The sequence below is a fragment of the Apis laboriosa genome, unplaced genomic scaffold (assembly GCF_014066325.1).
Source record: "Apis laboriosa isolate Shangri-la unplaced genomic scaffold, ASM1406632v1 scaffold34_cov151, whole genome shotgun sequence".
NCBI lineage: Eukaryota > Metazoa > Arthropoda > Insecta > Hymenoptera > Apidae > Apis > Apis laboriosa.
This window is the reverse complement of record NW_025222928.1, coordinates 6,583,996-6,603,377: the sequence shown is the minus strand read 5'-3', so window position 1 is coordinate 6,603,377 and position 19,382 is coordinate 6,583,996. Positions and strand designations below refer to the sequence as shown.

At 27.6% G+C, this 19,382-nt stretch overlaps 4 protein-coding genes across 7 annotated transcripts; 1 reads left to right on the top strand and 3 right to left on the bottom strand.

Moving 5' to 3' along the window:
- Positions 1-2,304: 2,304 nt before the first annotated feature.
- LOC122714874 (arylsulfatase B-like) lies at positions 2,305-6,125 on the bottom strand. The gene is made up of 8 exons (XM_043936614.1): positions 5,753-6,125; positions 4,910-5,069; positions 4,016-4,242; positions 3,663-3,924; positions 3,416-3,573; positions 3,016-3,310; positions 2,617-2,894; positions 2,305-2,518 (listed from the first exon to the last, which is right to left on the bottom strand). Exons 1-8 carry the CDS (start codon positions 5,897-5,899, stop codon positions 2,360-2,362), a joined length of 1,686 nt encoding a protein of 561 aa, XP_043792549.1. The 5' UTR covers positions 5,900-6,125; the 3' UTR covers positions 2,305-2,359.
- An 872-nt stretch (positions 6,126-6,997) lies between these two features.
- LOC122714816 (arylsulfatase B-like) lies at positions 6,998-12,493 on the bottom strand. 2 transcript variants are annotated; one of them, XM_043936507.1, is made up of 8 exons: positions 12,190-12,493; positions 10,840-10,999; positions 10,412-10,638; positions 10,079-10,331; positions 9,818-9,975; positions 9,345-9,636; positions 8,928-9,232; positions 6,998-8,285 (listed from the first exon to the last, which is right to left on the bottom strand). In XM_043936507.1, exons 1-8 carry the CDS (start codon positions 12,310-12,312, stop codon positions 8,049-8,051), a joined length of 1,755 nt encoding a protein of 584 aa, XP_043792442.1. In that variant the 5' UTR covers positions 12,313-12,493; the 3' UTR covers positions 6,998-8,048. The 2 variants fall into 2 exon arrangements, with proteins under 2 accessions (XP_043792442.1, XP_043792443.1); XM_043936508.1 differs by having other exon boundaries at positions 10,079-10,316; positions 12,190-12,492.
- Positions 12,494-13,240: 747 nt separating this feature from the next.
- On the bottom strand, positions 13,241-14,485 carry LOC122714901 (isopentenyl-diphosphate Delta-isomerase 1). Of its 2 annotated transcripts, XM_043936674.1 has the most exons (3): positions 14,345-14,485; positions 13,855-14,074; positions 13,241-13,771 (listed from the first exon to the last, which is right to left on the bottom strand). In XM_043936674.1, the coding sequence occupies exons 2-3, from the start codon at positions 14,071-14,073 to the stop codon at positions 13,313-13,315; spliced, it is 678 nt and encodes a 225-aa protein (XP_043792609.1). In that variant the 5' UTR covers position 14,074; positions 14,345-14,485; the 3' UTR covers positions 13,241-13,312. The 2 variants fall into 2 exon arrangements, with proteins under 2 accessions (XP_043792609.1, XP_043792607.1); XM_043936672.1 differs by lacking the exon at positions 14,345-14,485 and having other exon boundaries at positions 13,855-14,335.
- Positions 14,486-15,813: 1,328 nt separating this feature from the next.
- On the top strand, positions 15,814-19,360 carry LOC122714881 (serine/threonine-protein phosphatase 5). Of its 2 annotated transcripts, XR_006346732.1 has the most exons (9): positions 15,814-16,152; positions 16,645-17,034; positions 17,164-17,450; positions 17,617-17,722; positions 17,788-17,930; positions 18,038-18,345; positions 18,420-18,501; positions 18,571-18,700; positions 18,784-19,360. XR_006346732.1 is itself a non-coding variant. In XM_043936630.1 (8 exons), exons 1-8 carry the CDS (start codon positions 16,059-16,061, stop codon positions 18,628-18,630), a joined length of 1,470 nt encoding a protein of 489 aa, XP_043792565.1. In that variant the 5' UTR covers positions 15,815-16,058; the 3' UTR covers positions 18,631-19,359. The 2 variants fall into 2 exon arrangements, 1 of the variants encoding a protein (XP_043792565.1); XM_043936630.1 differs by having other exon boundaries at positions 15,815-16,152; positions 18,571-19,359.
- The last annotated feature ends 22 nt before the right edge of the window (positions 19,361-19,382 follow it).

Genomic DNA, 19,382 nt, shown 5'->3' with positions numbered 1-19,382 from the left:
TATACTCAACTTCGATTTATTCATTTTGTTATGCGCTGATAAAATAATATATAAGTGTATTCTTATATTTTATAAATATCAGAGATCAAGGTTGTAAAAATTCATATTTATATAGAATATATTTCCATTTTATTTTTAATTACGTCAATGGATAGAATTTACGTAATGCGCGGACACAAAATGCTTACCCCAAACTGTTTTGTAGCCTGTGCGGATCGAGGATTCGTAATATGGCGTACAAATCGTTACAAGAGCGTTAATGGTAATTAACAAATGAGGCAATTAATACTAATGACTGTTCAATTTGTTGATTACTTGAAGAGATTGAGCGCGTGCAAAACGTTCGTACAAAACTTTATTTCGAAATCCCATATAATTCAATAGTCTCTTCCTTTTCCCCTCCACTTATGAATCTCTAATTTTTTAAAGCTGTATTCACTCGTTGATTTAATTTAAATCTTTCATTTTGACGTGTCAAAGCTTTTATTTACTGTGAAAAAAAAACCCAGAAAATCAAATAGAAAAAAAAAATAGAACTTCCGTTTACTTATTAAAATCCTAAGGGCGTTGGATAGCGATTCACCGAACCTTTCTTTACACGAGATTCTTTATTTAAATCAAAAAAAAAAAAAAACGATACAATTTTCCCAATCGTGGAAACCTTCCTTTTTTTCCACGCGAGGAAAAGATCACGCGCCTCCCTTACGAAGTTTGATCTTTCTTCCCCATTATTTCTTTGTGGCCGCGGAAGATGGCGTTACGGCTCATTTAGCAATTTGCTTATTTGCTAGGAAAAGTCTCGGTCTGTGTGTACACGCGTTGGCTTTGTGCGTAATCGCGAGGGGTGGTGGAGAAGAAGGGAGGAGCCGTGGAACGAGAGAGGTAACTTTTGCGATCGTGTCGAGGGGGTTTGAGGTTTAAGTCGCTTTTAATAGCCAAGCAGCTGTCGCCGGATCTGTTTGCCCCCTTTTTATGGTAGACGTCTTCGACGAATAATGGGAGGAAATAATCTGGAACGAAAGAAGCGGCCATCCTTTGCAGTCCTCCGCCAATAAACCGCTTTTAACCCGTTCTTTTCGTCTCTTTCGACGCCACCGCTCTCTGCTCGATTCAACCGTCATTTTCACAGCCGAGGTGAAAGTACCCACCTCGCAATTAATGCGAACGTTCTTCCGATGATTCACGTATTGTCACGGATCATCCAAACCGGGAAATTTCATCGCCTTGGAAGAAACGTGTTTTCTATTCACGCGCATTGTCGCGTTTCTCTCTATGATAGATAGATATAGCCCCTTCTAGGGTATTTACGATCCAGGTGAGTTGAAATCATTTGACTCCTGATAAATAAAACAACAAGTAAAAAAAAAGGAAAGATGCTAATGATTTGATATATGGAATATAGGTGTTCGATTACCGATTTTTGTAATACGTTTGTTTCCCTTCATGATGAACAGATGTAGTCTCTTCTAGGTATTTACGATCCGGACGCTTCGAATCATTTAACTTCTGATGAATAGAATGATAACAAAAAAAAAAAAAAGGAACAATGTTAATAATATAGTCGTTTGACGTATGAAATAAATGTTTGATTATTGATTTTTACTGATTACAAAAACTCTTTAAATATTTACGATTCAGTTGCTGTTTTGAGTCATTTAAAATCTCTTGATAAATGAGGCAATAATATAAGGAATAATGTTAATAATTTTGTTTGATATATGGGATAGGATTAGCGATTCTTTGCGAGGACTTTCAGTGCAATGCCAATCTTTTGTTCGTTTGCGAAATGCCAATAAATTTTGTAAAATATCAAAAGTTGCGGTTTCGCGAAGACCTAGATTAATTAATTCGATGTCATGCAATTAAATTGATATCAACGTGTTTCTCGAGGAATGGCGTCTCATCTGCATAATCTGTATATAATAACGTCGCCGAGAAAAAAAGGAATTAATCCCCCGGTGATAAACTTTTTCCCATCCCTTCTCAAATCAGGAGTCTTACGCAGGAGTGGCTTCTCCGTCAAACTACTGAAACATCAGGCAAATTAGAAAAACATTTTTCTATTCGATAGAATTGACTGAAATAAATTCATTCGTATTTTAATTTTGAATCATTCGAAATCATTATAACTACTGCTTACAATAATTTTTATTGTATGTTTTTCTTTAGATTATTAAGTTAGATGCAATTAAATAACGATGTGTAAGTATATACAATATGAAGTATTGAAAATTATTGAAAATTATTTGTAAAATATAATAAATGCAATCTTTGCTTCATTGCAAATGAAATAACAAAATCATCTTGGCTTAATATCATTTTGAATAGATTTTTTCCGGTAGCTTATCTAAATCGTTAATCAATAAAAAATTGGGATTTCATTTGGGGATAATTGTATCCAAGGCATCCATGTCCCATTGAAATTTTCAGGATAAGAACGTGGATCCACGGGAGCGTTCGTTTGATGTAATAAAACTTTTTCGTATTCCGCGATAAAATAATTTAATTTCTTGACAATCTGTAAATGAAATAAATTTTTTTTTAACAGCATCTTTATGTCAATTTAAATTTAATTTGTGAAAAAATTTTTATCTAATTATTAATGTTCATACTTACTTCAGGATGCTCGTTGGACAAATCTGTCGTTTCACAAGGATCATTGTAAACGTCAAATAAACATTTGTCCACACATTTCGAGTAACTCGTGAAATTATTACAAACAACCCTTGCCTCGTTTCGAAGCTTAATTACATCCTCGATATTTAACGTAAAATTTGTCGTATGAAAAATAGTAGAACCGACAATTGAATGTAAAACGCTCGATACATTGTACTCGGGATATGACACACTCGTACCGTTATCGCCATAGTAATCACTATACTGAATATTTTTTCCTGTATAATAAAAAAAAAGTAGAATTAAATCTAATAATAAAATTCACAAGCTCATCCAGATAAAAACATTATGCGACGAGTTCGCGAATATCAGATCTCGTATAGAAATAAATTTAATTACCGTTAATTAATTTGTATTTTCCTATCAAAGCGCTAGAAACACCTTCCACTTCGTCGATGTTCAACAACACGCTTCCGCGCTTTGATTCTTTTCCAGAGACAATTGTATCCCATTGATCGATACCGTCCATATTTTCTTCCAGATTCTCCAGATTACCACCAGCCGCTGAGTAAAACGTCGGCAACCAATCGGTTATGTGCATCAATTCATTGGAAATTCTCGAGGAATTCTGTATTAATCTCGAATAAACGCATGCCACACCACGAATTCCACCCTCAAAAAGTGTAAATTTCAACTGAAAATAAACATTGAAATATTAATTTATAAATACATTGGGATAAATGTCGAAATATCTTGATACGCGATAAGAAACAAAATATCAAATGTATCCCTTCATTACCCCACGCAATGGATAATTTGACCCATAATTCTCCAATAATCCTTCAGTTTGCGCGCCATTATCAGACATAAAAACGATAATTGAATTTTCCAACATATTCGATTGTTCCAATGCTTTAATCACTCTGCCAACGGATTCGTCCATCGCAGTAACCACGCCTGAAAATAGGACAAGTTGCGAGAAAGTAATTATGAAAATTGAAACCAATGATTATCTTATAATTTTAGATTAATTTTCTATTGCGTACCCGCATATTTTCTCCTATTATAATCTTCGATGTATTCTAAAGTGACATTCGTTTCTTGTTCATCGCGAACTTCCATAACCTCTTTTGCATCACTAGAATGAGCAGCCAAATGAGATAATTGAAGATAAAGAGGTTTTCCTCGATCATGATTCTTAATTATATTTTCGGCCCTTTCTGTAATAAGATCGGTTGTATATTCGAAATTGTAACTGACGGACAAATTCTTTGAATTGTCGTAATGCAAATCGTATCCAATGTGATTCTGAAAAAATCAAAGATTTCGAAAGGTTTAAGATATCTGTTATTGAAGATTCTATAATCATTCTTTTATATTGTTATTTTACGACACTTACGTCTTGTTTAATGGTATGATTAAAGTATGAGATGTAACCACTATAATATCCAAAGAACGTGTCGAAACCACGACGAGTTGGTGTGTGATAATCACTATAATAGCCAACGTGCCACTTTCCTACAAGATGCGTGGCGTATCCTAATTTTCGCAAATATTCAGGTAGAAGAGTGTTGTTTAGAGGTATCGCACGTGGTTCACCCGCTTTTAGTGGATAACCTTGCATACCTGTTATGAAAAAATGTACAAATATATATTTATTGCTTAAAGAAATTAACACTTAAACGTGAGATAAATTTATAAAAAAAAAAAAAAAAACGATGATTAAAAAACGATGAAAAAGTAATCATTTACAATGAAAAACGTAAAACATACAATGAAAAGAATTTAATTTTATTGGTATACAGTTTTTCTTTATAAAATCAAAGTTTAACAAAATATTTTCCGATATTTTTAACGTATATTTATTACTATATTAATATCCATTCATAATATTCATCGAATAATAAATTTTTCACAGATCAAAATTTTTCAAACAGAATAAATAATATTTCTTAAATATATAATAATATTTCTTTTGATTTGTTAGTTTTACCTCAATTTTTATCAATGTCTCTATGAACAAAGCCTATGTATATTTATATATATATGTACACATTTGATTCAAGTAGTATCGAGACTTATAAATCCTCTTCGTTATTTCGACATGGAATACAAATCACTCTATCATCTCGTAACACTTCTTGCAACAAGATGACATTGAGTATTACTCACAATGGACAATAAATTATACTTTGACATACGTTGCGTCGTATTAACAATTATGCTACTGATAAAAAACACCAAAACGAATATATGTTGAATATCGACCGGATACATGGTATTAATAAAGTACCTGTTCGAATGGGATAACGGCCTGTGAGAAAGGCTGTCCTTGATGGCGTGCATATCGGTAGGACGTAATGTCGTTGTAATATAACGCCGTTGTAGGCCAGGGCGTCTATGTTCGGCGTGGGTATTTGATTGGCACCATGAAAACTCACGTCGTTCCACCCCTTGATGAGAAATTCGAAGAATTGAGTGACTAGTAAAGTTTGATTTACATATAATTGGTAGGCGGTTATTTAAGGTGGGATCGAAAGTTGCTTCAGATGTTCAAAAATGAATGATATTGAAGTTTCATTTTCTCTGTTATTATTTCGTTGTATCGAGATATGGAACAGTATAAAACAAAATCAAATATTTTTCGTGTCAAGTTTATTTGCTGTCCGATTTGTATTCATATAACGAATTGCGATGCATGTACATTGCATTGAAATGATAACAAGATAACGAATTTAAAGATGAAGTGATGATTGAATAATGCGAATGATTATATATTAATTACATTCCAACAGGATAATCTGATATGTCCACGATATTGATAATATTTAAATGTTAACAAATTATCCCATTATTTGATTTAGCAAATAAGTGAGTATATAATCATATACTTGTATAATCACTATTAACTTAATTTGTAAATATGAATCATTAATTTTCTTCTCGAAGCAACTTAATTAGACGATATGTTTACAACGAATAGATAAAATCATTTCTGTTATCTAAAACCATAAAATCGTCGCTATTTCTTCTTCGAGATCGCTTCTTAATTAATCTAGTATGCAGAACACGGCTATAAAATGGGAATTGCTTCTTTTATCGTCCTTAAAACTTAAGAAAGATTATATTATCTTACAAGATCGTCAGCCATGATCACGATTATATTTGGTCGTTTAACTCTTTCCCATAGTTTTGATTCCTGGATCGAGACGTATATACATCCTATTATAAAAATCACAGACGCTACGAGGAGAAAGAAAGTTTTCCTTTTTTCCACTTCCATATATTCCACTTCATGTAAATACTTGTATTTAATTATTTCATTCACATCGATTCGATTCTACAGAAACACTTTAATCGAATCTTCTTCAAATCATGTCATTTATTGTTCAAAATATTTATGGTTTTCACATTGTATGATCGATAAAAGAGAAATATACACTCTGATTAATTATAAATATTTTAATCTTTCACTGTGAAATTTTTAATAAAAAAAAAAATGCTAATAGTATAATAATCAATGATTCATGACACAATCTATTTATTATTTATAGATAAAACGTACATATATATATTTAAATGCAAATTACGAGAAAATTGCACATAATGATTATTTAGATTCGTTTTTCAAAAAAAGTTCCACTCGAAAACACAACGATGTAAAATCGGGAATCTTACATTTATTACGTATCTCTACCACGTGCTGTCTTTATATCACTCGCGTGGAAAGTATGGAATGGTACATTCTGACTGTTATCACTAAGCACCTAAGCAAAATAACTTAACGTCAAAGCCTGCATTGCAACTATCGAAAACACATTGCACATTCGTCAAGGAGAACTGTCTCGTTCCCTTGCAGATAAGTAACCAGTAATCGTTAGAATATTATCTTTTTCTTTATCCATCGCTATTTTTAAACAAATTTTTTTATATAACAAATTAAATAACAAATTTGTTATTAAAAATATTATTTTAAAAAGTTATGAAACAAAATAATATATTTTAAAATAATTTAAATAATATTTCAAATATATCCAGATTTAATAATAAATAATTATTATAATTTAAAATAATTATATTTAATAATCGATAACTTTAAAATCAAAACAAAATATTTCTTGATTATTTTTTAAAACATATAATAAAAAATAGATAACAATAAAAATTTTTCTCTTGTTTTAATGAAAATACATATTTATAATATTGAAAAATTAGGTTAAGAGTATTGAATTGGTTCTTTTATAGCTAGAAAACTGAAATCTTAATATTATCACTTGATTTTTATAGAAAGAATAAGTAGAATATATAAATTAATTTTAATAATTTTTAAAACACAATGTAATAAATATGTAAAATAAAATAAATCTTGTGAATTTTGTTAAATTTTCTATTTTATTTTTATTAAAAAAGAATATATATATACAGAATTTAGCATAATTGCAAATGATTCATACATAAATTAGATAACACATTTATTCATAACTAATTAAAATTACATGAGTATTTAATCGTTAAAACTCGTTTCATTAACTTTTACCTTGAAAAGAAATAAGCAATTTTTAAATAGTAAGAGAAATGAAATATGCTATATACATATATAAATATTTAAAAAATCAACAAAAAACAAATATATTTTACGGAAATATATTTGCAGAAAATATAATGAATTTCCTATAAAAAACATAATTATTAAAAGATAACAATATAAAATTGTACAAACAATATTGATGTATTTTTTCCTGCATCATTTTTACCTATTTTAACTTTATAAGATATTTCTTTAACATAATACGCAAAAAATTGATGAATATATAAATTGAAAATGAACATTCTAAATTATGTGTAATCTTCTAAATAACTTAAATTATTCCAGGTAATGAGAATTTTTCGCTAAAAAATTTTATTCGAGATATATTGAATTACTTAATTACGGAAATATGAAGTCATTTATTTCAATTTCTGTCTCGTTAAATTTGTTTATCTTCAGAATTTATCAGTCAAGCCTAAGATCTGCCAGCCATATTTTTACATTTATTTTTAACATAAACGAATTTACGTGATTATATTTATAGATGAATTTATGCTTATATTAACAATATATCAACAATAACAATTGTAACAGATCGATCATGTTATCCAATAGAACTGTAAAATTTATACGTTTTTAACTTTATATAAGTTTAAGTTTAAAACACGAAAACATTTTTTTACTGAGGAAAAGATATTTAAACACTCTAAAAGAGGATTTAAAAAAAAAAAAAGATTGGAAGACATTGGAGTATTACGAAATTGTTCAAGTTGTTGTTACTATCGTATTAAAATATCGTGTCGTTTGAAATCAAATCGATTGAATTTTGATAATTTATCGATGCTATTAACATCCTTCTCGAAATATTATCAATCTGATAATAAATTATACAAATATTATACAATCAGATAAAATTGTTCATCAATACCGAAATGAAAATGATCGAAACATGAATGTAATATGCTAAATTGACGAATACAGTTCCGATGTTTTGAACGTATATCGTGGCTCTAGAATTCATCCATGGTTCCCATGTATTGTTCCTTCTTTTTGGATCGGCCAACCAATCCACCGGTTTTTTAATTTGTTTCATTAAAACACGACCATACTGTTCCAAGTAAAGATCCAAATCTCTTGCGATCTATAAACACAACACAATTTGAACGAATATTGTGCAAATGACGATATTAAAGATTTAAACGTTTATATTAAACGTATAAATGTTGTGATTAAATACAGACTGGAAATATTCCATTTTTAAACTATACTATATTAATATTAATTTTTATACATATTATCTTTTACGTAACATTTTAAAATTGTTAAAAAGATTAAGATTATTTATTCGAATATTTATTCGAATATTTTTATAACCAGTCCACTTTGAATTGTTTTAGATCGAATAAACGATAAAAAAATATTAGCATTTTTATACTAACTTATGTCTGAATGTACAAAGAAGTTTATATGTTAATCTATTACACGGGTATATGATAATCTAATTTTAACTTATTAAGTTAGGTTAATAAAGCTACTTATGCGAAACATGTAATACAAATCATGTAATACATATCAATTTGTTGCTATTTTTTAATTCGATATTATTGTCATCTACAATAGATAGATACAAAAGATAAATTAAAATTGCAAATTTGAGAACATCAGACGATACGTAGATGCATACATTGCATCGATTACGTCAGAAAGTAAACACTTGTTGCAAATACGCATATTAATATGATCTTAAATGAGAAATAATTGAAGGACGATTTATAACACTTACTCTGGCATAAGCTTCCGCGATGTTTTTTGTTTCGCATGGATCGTTCACTATATCGAATAAACATTCCGTCATGTTACAAAATGTGAACGAGTGCCTGTAATAATATGTCACATTTGGATGACATTGGACGGTCGCTTCTCGCCTTAATTGTATCATTGTGCTTGGTTGTGTCACTGGGCCGCCGAGATGATAGGTGATACTTTGAGAAACAGCGCTTTTCAACACCACTTCCGTGTACGGTGGTGTCTCTAACGTTCTTCCGGAATCCCCATAATATTTGTCGTAATAATCGTTCCCGATGGAACCTTAAAAATTTTGTTTCTAAAATTCTTAAAATATTCCGTATCTGTCGATTTAATTTTTACTTTACTTTTTATTTATTTTTTTTCTTTACATGTAGCTTCGATAATATATTACCTCGCAACAATTTGAACCGGCTGTATATCGCCCCCTCGGTTTTCATAACTTCGTCGATATTTAACAGAAGTTTCTCTCTGCCGTGCCCTTGCCCCTCGCTAAGTACGCGCCATTGATCGATCCCATCGATCTCGCCTAGATCCTTTAGATCTCCACCAGCTGCGGAATAAAGGGTGGGCAACCAATCGGTTATGTGTATCAATTTCTTGAAAACACGGGCTGCTTTCTCCAATCTCGACGACCATAATGCCGCCACCCCTCTCACCCCTCCCTCGTATAAAGTGTATTTTGTCTGCAATAATAATATTTTAAAATATCCTAAAATTTCTTTGATTCACTATCACTTGACTATTCGAGATCGATTTATATTGATTCCGTAAAAAAATAGGAAATCGAGTTTCTTTCAACTCAACTTTTGAATAAATAAATAAAAAAAAAAAAAAAAGATATATGTAACAGATATGCAATCTTACTCCTCTTAATGGATAGTTCGAGCCGTAATTTCTGTATCTACCGATCGAAGCTGCTCCATTATCGGTGAGAAACAGGATTAGGGAGTCCCTCAGCATTCCTTTCTCGCCTAACGCGTGAACTATACGCCCAACCGATTCGTCTAATTTCGACACCATTTCTAAAAATAACCACACATTGCACACATAACGTAACTTCAACTCGAATAAGTTACTCGAAAATTTTTAAATATCCTTTCGATTTTTTTTTTTTTTTTTTTTTACTGGCATATTTCCGCCGATTCGGCTCGCGAATCTGTATAATCTCGTCGTTGCTCAAGTCGTCCGGTTGTTCTATAGGCGCGTGAACCGCTAGATGCGAGATCTGAAGGTAAAGGGGTCTAGGAAGCTCGTGATTCTCGATGATCTTGATCGCTTCCTTGGTGAACAGATCCGTCACGTATTCCCGCTTAATTCCGTACGCCGGATCATCCCCACGATGCATGTCGTATCCGGTCATATTCTGTGGGGAAGAGAACTGCTTTCTATTCCCCGATGAAATTATTTTTCACATTTCGAAGGAAGAAAAATTAATAAAATTCAAAGAAAAAAATTCACCTGATTCGAGTACTCGTAATCGTAATACGTGATGTGGCTGTTGTAAAAACCAAAGAACGAATCGAACCCCCTATGCAATGGCGTGTACTGTGGCGTGTGGTATCCTATGTGCCACTTCCCAATTAATTTCGTGATATATCCTAAACCTCGTAAATGCTCCGGCAAAATTTTTATGTGCAATGGAAGACCTCGTGGCTCCCCACCACGAATTCCTTCCCCTTGCATCCCTAATAATAAGAAAGAAATAATTCCAAATCATATATTGAATATTGTTCCGAATTGTTGTTGAATCGATCTTTGATTTGACATTATTATTATTATTATTAATTTAGTTATAAATTATTGATTTATCGAACTTTAGATTTTAAATTTTTATTAATAATTATATTTAATCTATTTCAAATGCATATACATATAACAACATATACCGATACGAATCGGGTAGAGGCCGGTGAAAAAAGCTGTCCTAGATGGTGTGCTTGACGGTAGAACGTAGTGTCTGTTTAATATAATTCCATTGTACGCGAGAGCGTCAATGTTGGGAGTTGGTATTTGATTCGATCCATGGAAACCAACGTCGTTCCATCCCTATCAATCACAATGTAAAATATGTAGATAAAAGAATCCTTTCTTCTCGTTCAAATAAACGTAATCAGTTTTAAAGAAGATAATTGTTAATTGTCCAACAAGGTATACATCGTATCGAAAGGAATCTTTTGACAAGATCTTTTTTTTTTTTTCTCAAAAAAATGAACATAGTCTATATAATATATAGAATATAAGAATCTTATTATGTTTCTTTATTAAAGATGTTAAAGATGATTTACTTTTCAATTTGTCTTTCTTAAAATATGAATATTATCGAATTAGATATATGCGTAGGTATGTATTCGTATGTAAATGTATACAAGTTTCCGCAATTGCTTTTTCTGTCAAAAATAATTTCGTCTTCTCTCAACGGTTCATCATACCACACCATACCATTTATGAATTATGGATACATTTGAAAAAGCAATTAGTATCAATGCAAGTGCAGATTTTTTTTTTTTTAATTTTAAGTATATTAAAAAGTTACGCTTATGGAGAAAATAACAAACGATTATGTATGATATTATGTAATAAAATATGATAATATAGTATTGGAGAGGGATATATCGCGGTAGAGGAAGATTTTTGTTTTGCAGTTACGAGTGAGTCACAAACACCAGCATCCTTGTTAAACGCGGAGGCGTAGGTAATTTTCGAGCAACACTAATTGTCCTTAACTAAGGACAATTTTAATTCAAACCGCTTTCATACTACAGATTAATCATAGCGAATTAAGCAAAGTAGACAAGCATAACTAATGTAGAAACTAATGTAGATCTACTTCGCATAAATACACAAGTTTTGTAATTTTTTCTTTTGATTTATGTATATTAATTATTAATTCATTTTGTTATAATCTATGGATAAAAATTTTTTTAATAAAAAAGAAAAATACTTATTTAGAAAAATTTAATTGTTTTCGCCTTTCTCTTCTTTTAAAGAAACTTTCATTTTTTTCACACGAATAATAATTTTTATTCGTTTTAAATCCAAAAATTTATTACAACGTATAATTACTCTGTGTAAAAAATTTTCTGATTTTATGTACTCTTTATATTGATATTTATCTCTATTTCATTTGTATTGTACATTTTATGAAAAATATATTATTATTTACAATAAAAGTAATTGAAAAAAAATATATACATGTAATCAAAATATAAATAAAATATTATATTATCAAGTCTTACCAAATCATCAGCCATGAATACAATAATATGAGGTGCCGTTTCATATAGACCGAGTACACAATCGATAGTTAATATTAAGGGTAGCAAAGACATAATCATCGATATTATGGAAAAATGACGCATTTTCGGCGAAAGTAAATAAAAAAAATGCAATAAAGTAAAAATAAAATAAAGACCCAGTGAAAAATTATATAATTTGTAACACAAAAAGGACACGATTTTTTAAACAATTCGAAACACAATTTACTAAAATAAATAATCAGAACATTATACGCGATGTTTATGTAAGAGCTCCTGCGAGACACAAAAGAATGAGGAACAGAAATAAACACGTTTATATAGTCCACCCACGAAGAAGCATGTCATGGAAGCATGAATGAACCATATGAAAGGGAAGGGAAAATACACTAATAATTACGGTAATAAAGATACATCTTTTAAATGGGTTGCTTATCGTCTTACGTGTTATTTTCCATACTTATGTAATTACTTATTTGCGTACGAGACATTTTGTATGGAATTTTTGAATAGATTGTATTAAATATTTTTTTAAAGATTTTATTATTCTTTTATATTATATAATATATATAGTATTATACATATAATTTGTTCCAAATTTTCCCATTTCGAGACTTCAAGTTAATAGAGGGAAGATACGATATAATTTAATAAATAATTTACATATTTTTGTAAAAAATAAACACTTAAAATGATTTGTTTCATCATATATATTTATAAAATTATTTTTTTTATAATAAAAATGTTTGCAAAAAATATTCATAAATTGTTTTATAATAATTGTTCACAAAAGTTATCAAAATTATATTATGTTTCTTGATTATAATATATATATATATATAATATTTACTCAAAGTTCATCGATTTACCAATGAACCAATTTATAGTGTATTATAGTATTTATATTTATAGTATACAACTTATTACATAAAAAAATTTAATTGTATTGTATAAATTTTCTGTTAAAAATTTTTAATATTTATAATTTAAATTTCTTAATTTTAATCGAATATTATTATTTTTTTTAATCAATTAAAATTTTTAAAAAAATTAGTATGATAAAATTATGTAATTTTAATTTCATGAAAATTTTAATTAAAAAATTTTATACAAATCTTTGTATTGTATTATGATCTTGTAATTTTTTTAATGAATGCAAATTATTCCACCATTCCGGCAATTTATTTTCAAGTATCAATTTAAACCAAGGAGTTAATGGAGCATTAAGATTTTTTACAAAATTGTTAATTTCTGATTGTGATATCCAACAAAGTTCACTAATTTCATCTGGATTTGGATCTAATTTTAAATTGTCTTTTTGTATAAATAGTACATAATCTATTTCATGTTCACCCCATTCACTTTCCACTGCAAAATAATGAATTCTTGTTAAATATACAAAATCTGATATTGATATTTGTGACAGAGGAATTCCTAGTTCATAATTAAGTCTTCTTCGTGCTGCTCTACGAATTCCAATTGCATCATGTTCTTCAGTTTCTTCAGAAATTTCAAATAATGGATGACTACAACATGTATTTGTATAATGATTTGGAAATGTTACCTACAAAAAATATTATTTTATATTATTCAAATATATCTTTCAATGCAAACATAGAATTTTCTATATGATAAGAAATATTTTACCTTAGTAGCAGATCTTTTTTGAAGTAATAATTCTCCTTTATTATTGAATAAAAAGACACTAAATGCTCTGTGAAGTAAAACTTGTCCATCAGGATTAACAATATGACATTCCTTCTTTGTAGCATCACCGATAGATTTATCATATGAATCAACAAGAATACAACGTTCTTGTAAAGCAGCTAGCTGCAAAGTAGCTTCAGCAGTACTTAGTAAATTCATTCTGGAAGATGTCAGAGTTTGTACACCATTAAACATTGTTCGGAACACTTTAGCTATCATAATAGCGTTTTTTTTAAATAATATTTAATATATTTATAATATTTTATGCATGTAAATTTTTTTTTAGTACATATGGTAATTTTATTTATTTATTCTGTAAAGTATAGGTTAACTAAATCAATGATCTCCCGTAAATTTCAAATTTTAAATTCGTTAAGATCGTTTTTAAAGTAAAAATATAAAATATATATATTATAATATAAAATTTTACTTTTTCTAAGAAGCAACCAAATATTTTCACATATATATTAAACAATTATTTTTTCTTGATATCACAATATATTTTTATAATTATACAATTAAAGTATTTTATTTACAGATAATACTTAAATGAACGTTAACTGTAAACTACCTCTCATTTATATGTATCATCTCTTTTATATACAGTTTACATACCTACTTTATCTACAGATCTATTTATAGATATATATTACGAAAAATGCTTATTTGGAATTTTACGTCAATACATTTTATGAAGATATTATTATTAAAATATTATAATTTATGAAATATAATTCATATTTAAATGATTCATTAATTTTCTTTATACATATTAAATAATTATAAACAATTATTAAGTAAATTCTAAAAATTAAAATCAAAAGATTTCAAATAATTATTTCGCATTCCTTATATAAATTTTTTATACTAATACAATATAATATAACAATTTTTACAATACTATTTTTATTATTACTACACAACTATAGATTCATAGCAATATTTAGAAAAATTAATTTATATATAAAATATATATATTTTTATTAGAACATATAAAAAAAAATTAATTTATAAAATATACTTTTTATAAAATATAAATTATATATAATAATTACATAAATTTTATATATGAAATATATAGTGCCATCTTTGGAATATTAAAAACATTTAAAGAATTATATTTCTTAAAAATCATTAAAAGATGGTACTGATCTTCAATTCTATCTTGCAAAGAAGAAATGTCTTTGGTACTTAACAGATGGCATTGATGATCAATTCATACTCTACACTTTTTTCAATATTTTAGATTCTTTTTTTGTGTTTTATTTGCAACATTCTAAAGATAATGCTAATTTCAATATTTTTATTCTATCTCTGTTTTTCTTTCATTATTTGCTATTTTCTTATCTATATTGCTTTTAGTCTTTACGTAACTTTAACTACAAATGAGGTACGATATTTCATATGTATTCAATAATATATTTTCATCATCTTCCCTAAGAATTGTTATTTTACATACATATATCTTTTAAATAGATTTCTAAAATTATAATTGTTATTTTCGGATTTTATTTGTACAACAAACACACAAGAGAAGATAAAAATTTTCTTTCTAAAATAAAGTATATTATATATATATTTAAATATTTCTGTATAAAAATATTAATTCTATTTTGTTATTATATTTATTGCAATACCAAAATAGAACTCATTTCTAAAAATTATACATTATAGTTTATGTATAAACATTACTTATTATAATATATAAAAAGCAAAAAAAACTTTTAATCAATTTCAAAATTTATTTTTATAATATAGAAAGAAAGAAATTTATAATAACAACAATATTTATTATAGGCAAATAAAATCGGTATTATGTTAATCTTATATTATATTGTATGCTATATGTAGTATACAAGTAATATTAAATTTATACAAATAATATCTTACAATGTATCTACTTATTTACTCATATGGCTATATTATTTGAATCGTAATGATCGATACTTTTCGTTGCTTCTCGACTTCGATTAATCGAATCGCTTTATGGGGTAGTTGAGTAGATTTCACGATATTCAGTGTGTCTGCATAAAGACCGTTATATAAAAAAAATTATTTCTTTAATGTGTTATTTATTATCTACGTTTCGATATAATTTAAGTCATTTTACATCGTCTTGTTAGTTTATTAATATAAATTGCAAAATGAGTGAAAACGCAGAAATTACAGGAGTAATATCGCCAGAAGATGCAGCCAGAGCGGAAAAATTTAAAGAAGAAGCAAATGAGTATTTTAAAAGTGTGTTTACAAAATTTTCTTACAAATTTGTTTTTGTTATTTAATTTACATTTAAATATCAAATTAAGAAAAAATTCATAATTATTATTAAAATAACATAATTTAGTCACGTGTACATTTAAAACTAACCCAACTTCTGTAACATAAATGATCATTAAATTATCGAATATAATCTTATTATTAAAAATTAATAATTTAAAATAATCATATTGTTTATTATATCATTATTATAAATCTTAAATAATTTATCTTAAATAATTATTTTTATATCTAATATTTTACAATCTATGTACAATTATGATGATAAATTTTATATATTTTTTATTTGATGTATTAAATAAATAGTGTTTATTTTGTCAATATAAAAAGATTTAATTAGTAAAATTTTATTATAATTTTAATGCATTTATAATAAGTATTGTAAATAATTAAAATTTCATTGATTATATTTTTTATTTTCAACCATCTTATTTTTAATTATTTTTTTTTCAGATCAAGACTACACCAAAGCTATAGAATTATATACTAAAGCCATAGAATTAAATCCTACAGTGGCAGTTTATTATGGAAATAGAAGTTTTGCTTATTTAAAAACAGAATTTTTTGGATATGCACTTACAGATGCATCAAAAGCTATTGAATTAGATAAAAATTATGTGAAAGGATATTATCGTAGAGCCGCAGCTCATATGTCACTTGGGAAGTTCAAATTAGCTCTTAAGGATTATAAAACTGTTACTAAAGCAAGACCAAATGATAAAGATGCAATGATTAAATATACAGAATGTTGTAAAACATTAAAAATGTTAGCCTTTGAAAAAGCAATTTCTGTAGAAGAAAATAAGAAAAATATAGCTGATATGATTAATTTAGAAGCCATGGGTAAATTATTATATTTAATTATTGTATAATATTATTAATATTATAATATTGTTTAATATTATAACTATTTGATTATGATTATTTCACAAGTTTTTTAAAAGAGAAATCTTTTAATTTCTTATTTTATAGCTATTGAAGATGAATATACAGGGCCTAAACTTGAAGATGAAAAAGTTACATTACAATTTATGCAAGATCTATTAGAATGGTATAAGAAACAAAATAAATTACATCGTAAATATGCTTATAAAATTCTTTTAGATGTAAAAGCATGGTTTATGGCACAACCAAGCTTAGTTGATATTACAATTCCTGAAGATAGTAAATTTACTATCTGTGGAGATATACATGGACAGTACTATGATTTACTTAATATATTTGAATTAAATGGATTACCATCGGAAACTAATCCATATGTATCCTTTATAATAGTATATAGATTAGATTACTATATTTTAATTTATTAAAAATTAATATTTTAATTTACTAAATAAATACATTATTAGTACAAATGAAAGAAAAAAAAATAAAATAAAATAAAAGAATACATATGTATTCATATGTTTCTTAATCATTATATAGTTATTCAATGGAGATTTTGTAGATAGAGGCTCCTTTTCTGTAGAATGTATATTCACCTTATTTGGATTTAAATTATTATATCCAAATCACTTTTTTATGTCTAGAGGTGTGTTTTTATCAATCTATTTGTATCATTAACATGTATTCATTCATAGTAAAATAAATGTTTAGGTAATCATGAATCTGCCACAATGAATCAAATGTATGGATTTGATGGTGAAGTCAAAGCAAAATATTCTGCTCAAATGGCCGAATTATTTACAGAGGTTTATAATTGGCTTCCTCTTGCCCATTGTCTTAATAATAGAATACTTGTAAGTTTATATATAATCAGATAAAAGTTAAATATATATAATTATATACACATAAATCATGGTTTACATGATGTACATATAAATTATAATATTTATGGATTTCATAGGTAATGCATGGTGGATTATTTTCAAGAGATGATGTTACATTAAAAGAAATTCGAGAAATTGATAGAAATAGACAACCACCAGAAGAAGGATTAATGTGTGAATTATTATGGTCAGATCCACAACCACAACCTGGAAGAGCACCTAGTAAAAGAGGAGTTGGTGTTCAATTTGGTCCTGATGTTACACAAAATTTCCTTACTATAAATAATCTTGATTACATTGTAAGAAGTCATGAAGTAAAAAATGATGGATATGAAGTTGGCCATGATGGAAAATGTATCACTGTGTTCTCTGCTCCAAATTATTGGTATATAAACATATATTATTAAATTCTATAAAATTAATTAATATAAAAATATTTATCTTATTTTTTATTTATAGTGATACTATGGGTAATCGGGGTGCCTTTATCACACTTAATGGCAAAGATATGGAACCTCACTTCACATCATATGAAGGAGTGGTATGTTACAAACTAATTAATAATTTTTTGAATTTCTAATAGCACTATATAAATGTATATTTTTTTCAGCCTCATCCAAATGTAAGGCCAATGGCATATGCTAATTCTCTACTAAAATTCATGTGCTAGTGGAACACCCTAGGTACTGTTGATAAATAAATGAATAACAATAACTGAATACGAGTAGCCCAATCAAAGTGTGCGTAATATATTTGATACCGAAATGGAGAAGGTGAGAAAGGCTTAGGCTTCTCCAACAATAAAATACTGTATTCTTTTTAGGAACAAGAATATCTTCTGTATCATAATAAATACAATGAAGGTATAATATTGATGGGTACAAAAATGAAAGAAGTTTGCTTGTTTTGACAACTGGCGAACAGATGTATCAAATTTTCTTGTCTATGATAAGAACAATGCCTCATTAGCAATTTATGTTTCATTTTAATGAAATGACGCAAAGAGAACGTTTCTATTTTGTACCCTCAATTAAACCACCTTATTCACTAAAGATATTAATGTTCACGCACAAACTGAATAAATGATCTCAATGATCTCAACAGATTAACTTATATTCTAATATTTGCAGAAGGTGCTGAACATGTAATGAACACACCTGTTATTCTTTTAATTTATTCTTTAAGGAATAATGGTGGTTTTTATAAAATAATAATTATTACAAAAATATCTAATACATATGCGATCTAGCATGACTATGTAGTACAATTTTCCAGCCAGTCACTATTTGTCACGTTATTTGTGATGACTACTTTTTCATAAATTTAACGTGATTGGAAGGATCTCTTTAATCTAACATTTTGTTTTTTTGTTAATAATAAACGATGTTTATAATGTATTTAAATTTCATATTGTTTTTCTTA

Coding starts and splice junctions, on each gene's coding strand:
- LOC122714874 (XM_043936614.1), bottom strand. CDS start 5,899: ATGGAAGTGGAAAAAAGGAAAACTTTCTTTCTCCTCGTAGCGTCTGTG. Junction 3,574..3,662: donor TAATAGGAGAAAATATGCGG/GTACGCAATAGA, acceptor TCCTATTTTCAG/GCGTGGTTACTGCGATGGAC. Junction 3,311..3,415: donor CAAATTATCCATTGCGTGGG/GTAATGAAGGGA, acceptor GTTTATTTTCAG/TTGAAATTTACACTTTTTGA.
- LOC122714816 (XM_043936507.1), bottom strand. CDS start 12,312: ATGCGTCATTTTTCCATAATATCGATGATTATGTCTTTGCTACCCTTA. Junction 11,000..12,189: donor TATTCATGGCTGATGATTTG/GTAAGACTTGAT, acceptor TGTGATTGATAG/GGATGGAACGACGTTGGTTT. Junction 9,233..9,344: donor CCGGTTCAAATTGTTGCGAG/GTAATATATTAT, acceptor AAAATTTTTAAG/GTTCCATCGGGAACGATTAT.
- LOC122714901 (XM_043936672.1), bottom strand. CDS start 14,133: ATGATAGCTAAAGTGTTCCGAACAATGTTTAATGGTGTACAAACTCTG. Junction 13,772..13,854: donor AAAAAAGATCTGCTACTAAG/GTAAAATATTTC, acceptor TATTTTTTGTAG/GTAACATTTCCAAATCATTA.
- LOC122714881 (XM_043936630.1), top strand. CDS start 16,059: ATGAGTGAAAACGCAGAAATTACAGGAGTAATATCGCCAGAAGATGCA. Junction 16,153..16,644: donor AGCAAATGAGTATTTTAAAA/GTGTGTTTACAA, acceptor TTTTTTTTTCAG/ATCAAGACTACACCAAAGCT. Junction 17,451..17,616: donor CATCGGAAACTAATCCATAT/GTATCCTTTATA, acceptor ATCATTATATAG/TTATTCAATGGAGATTTTGT.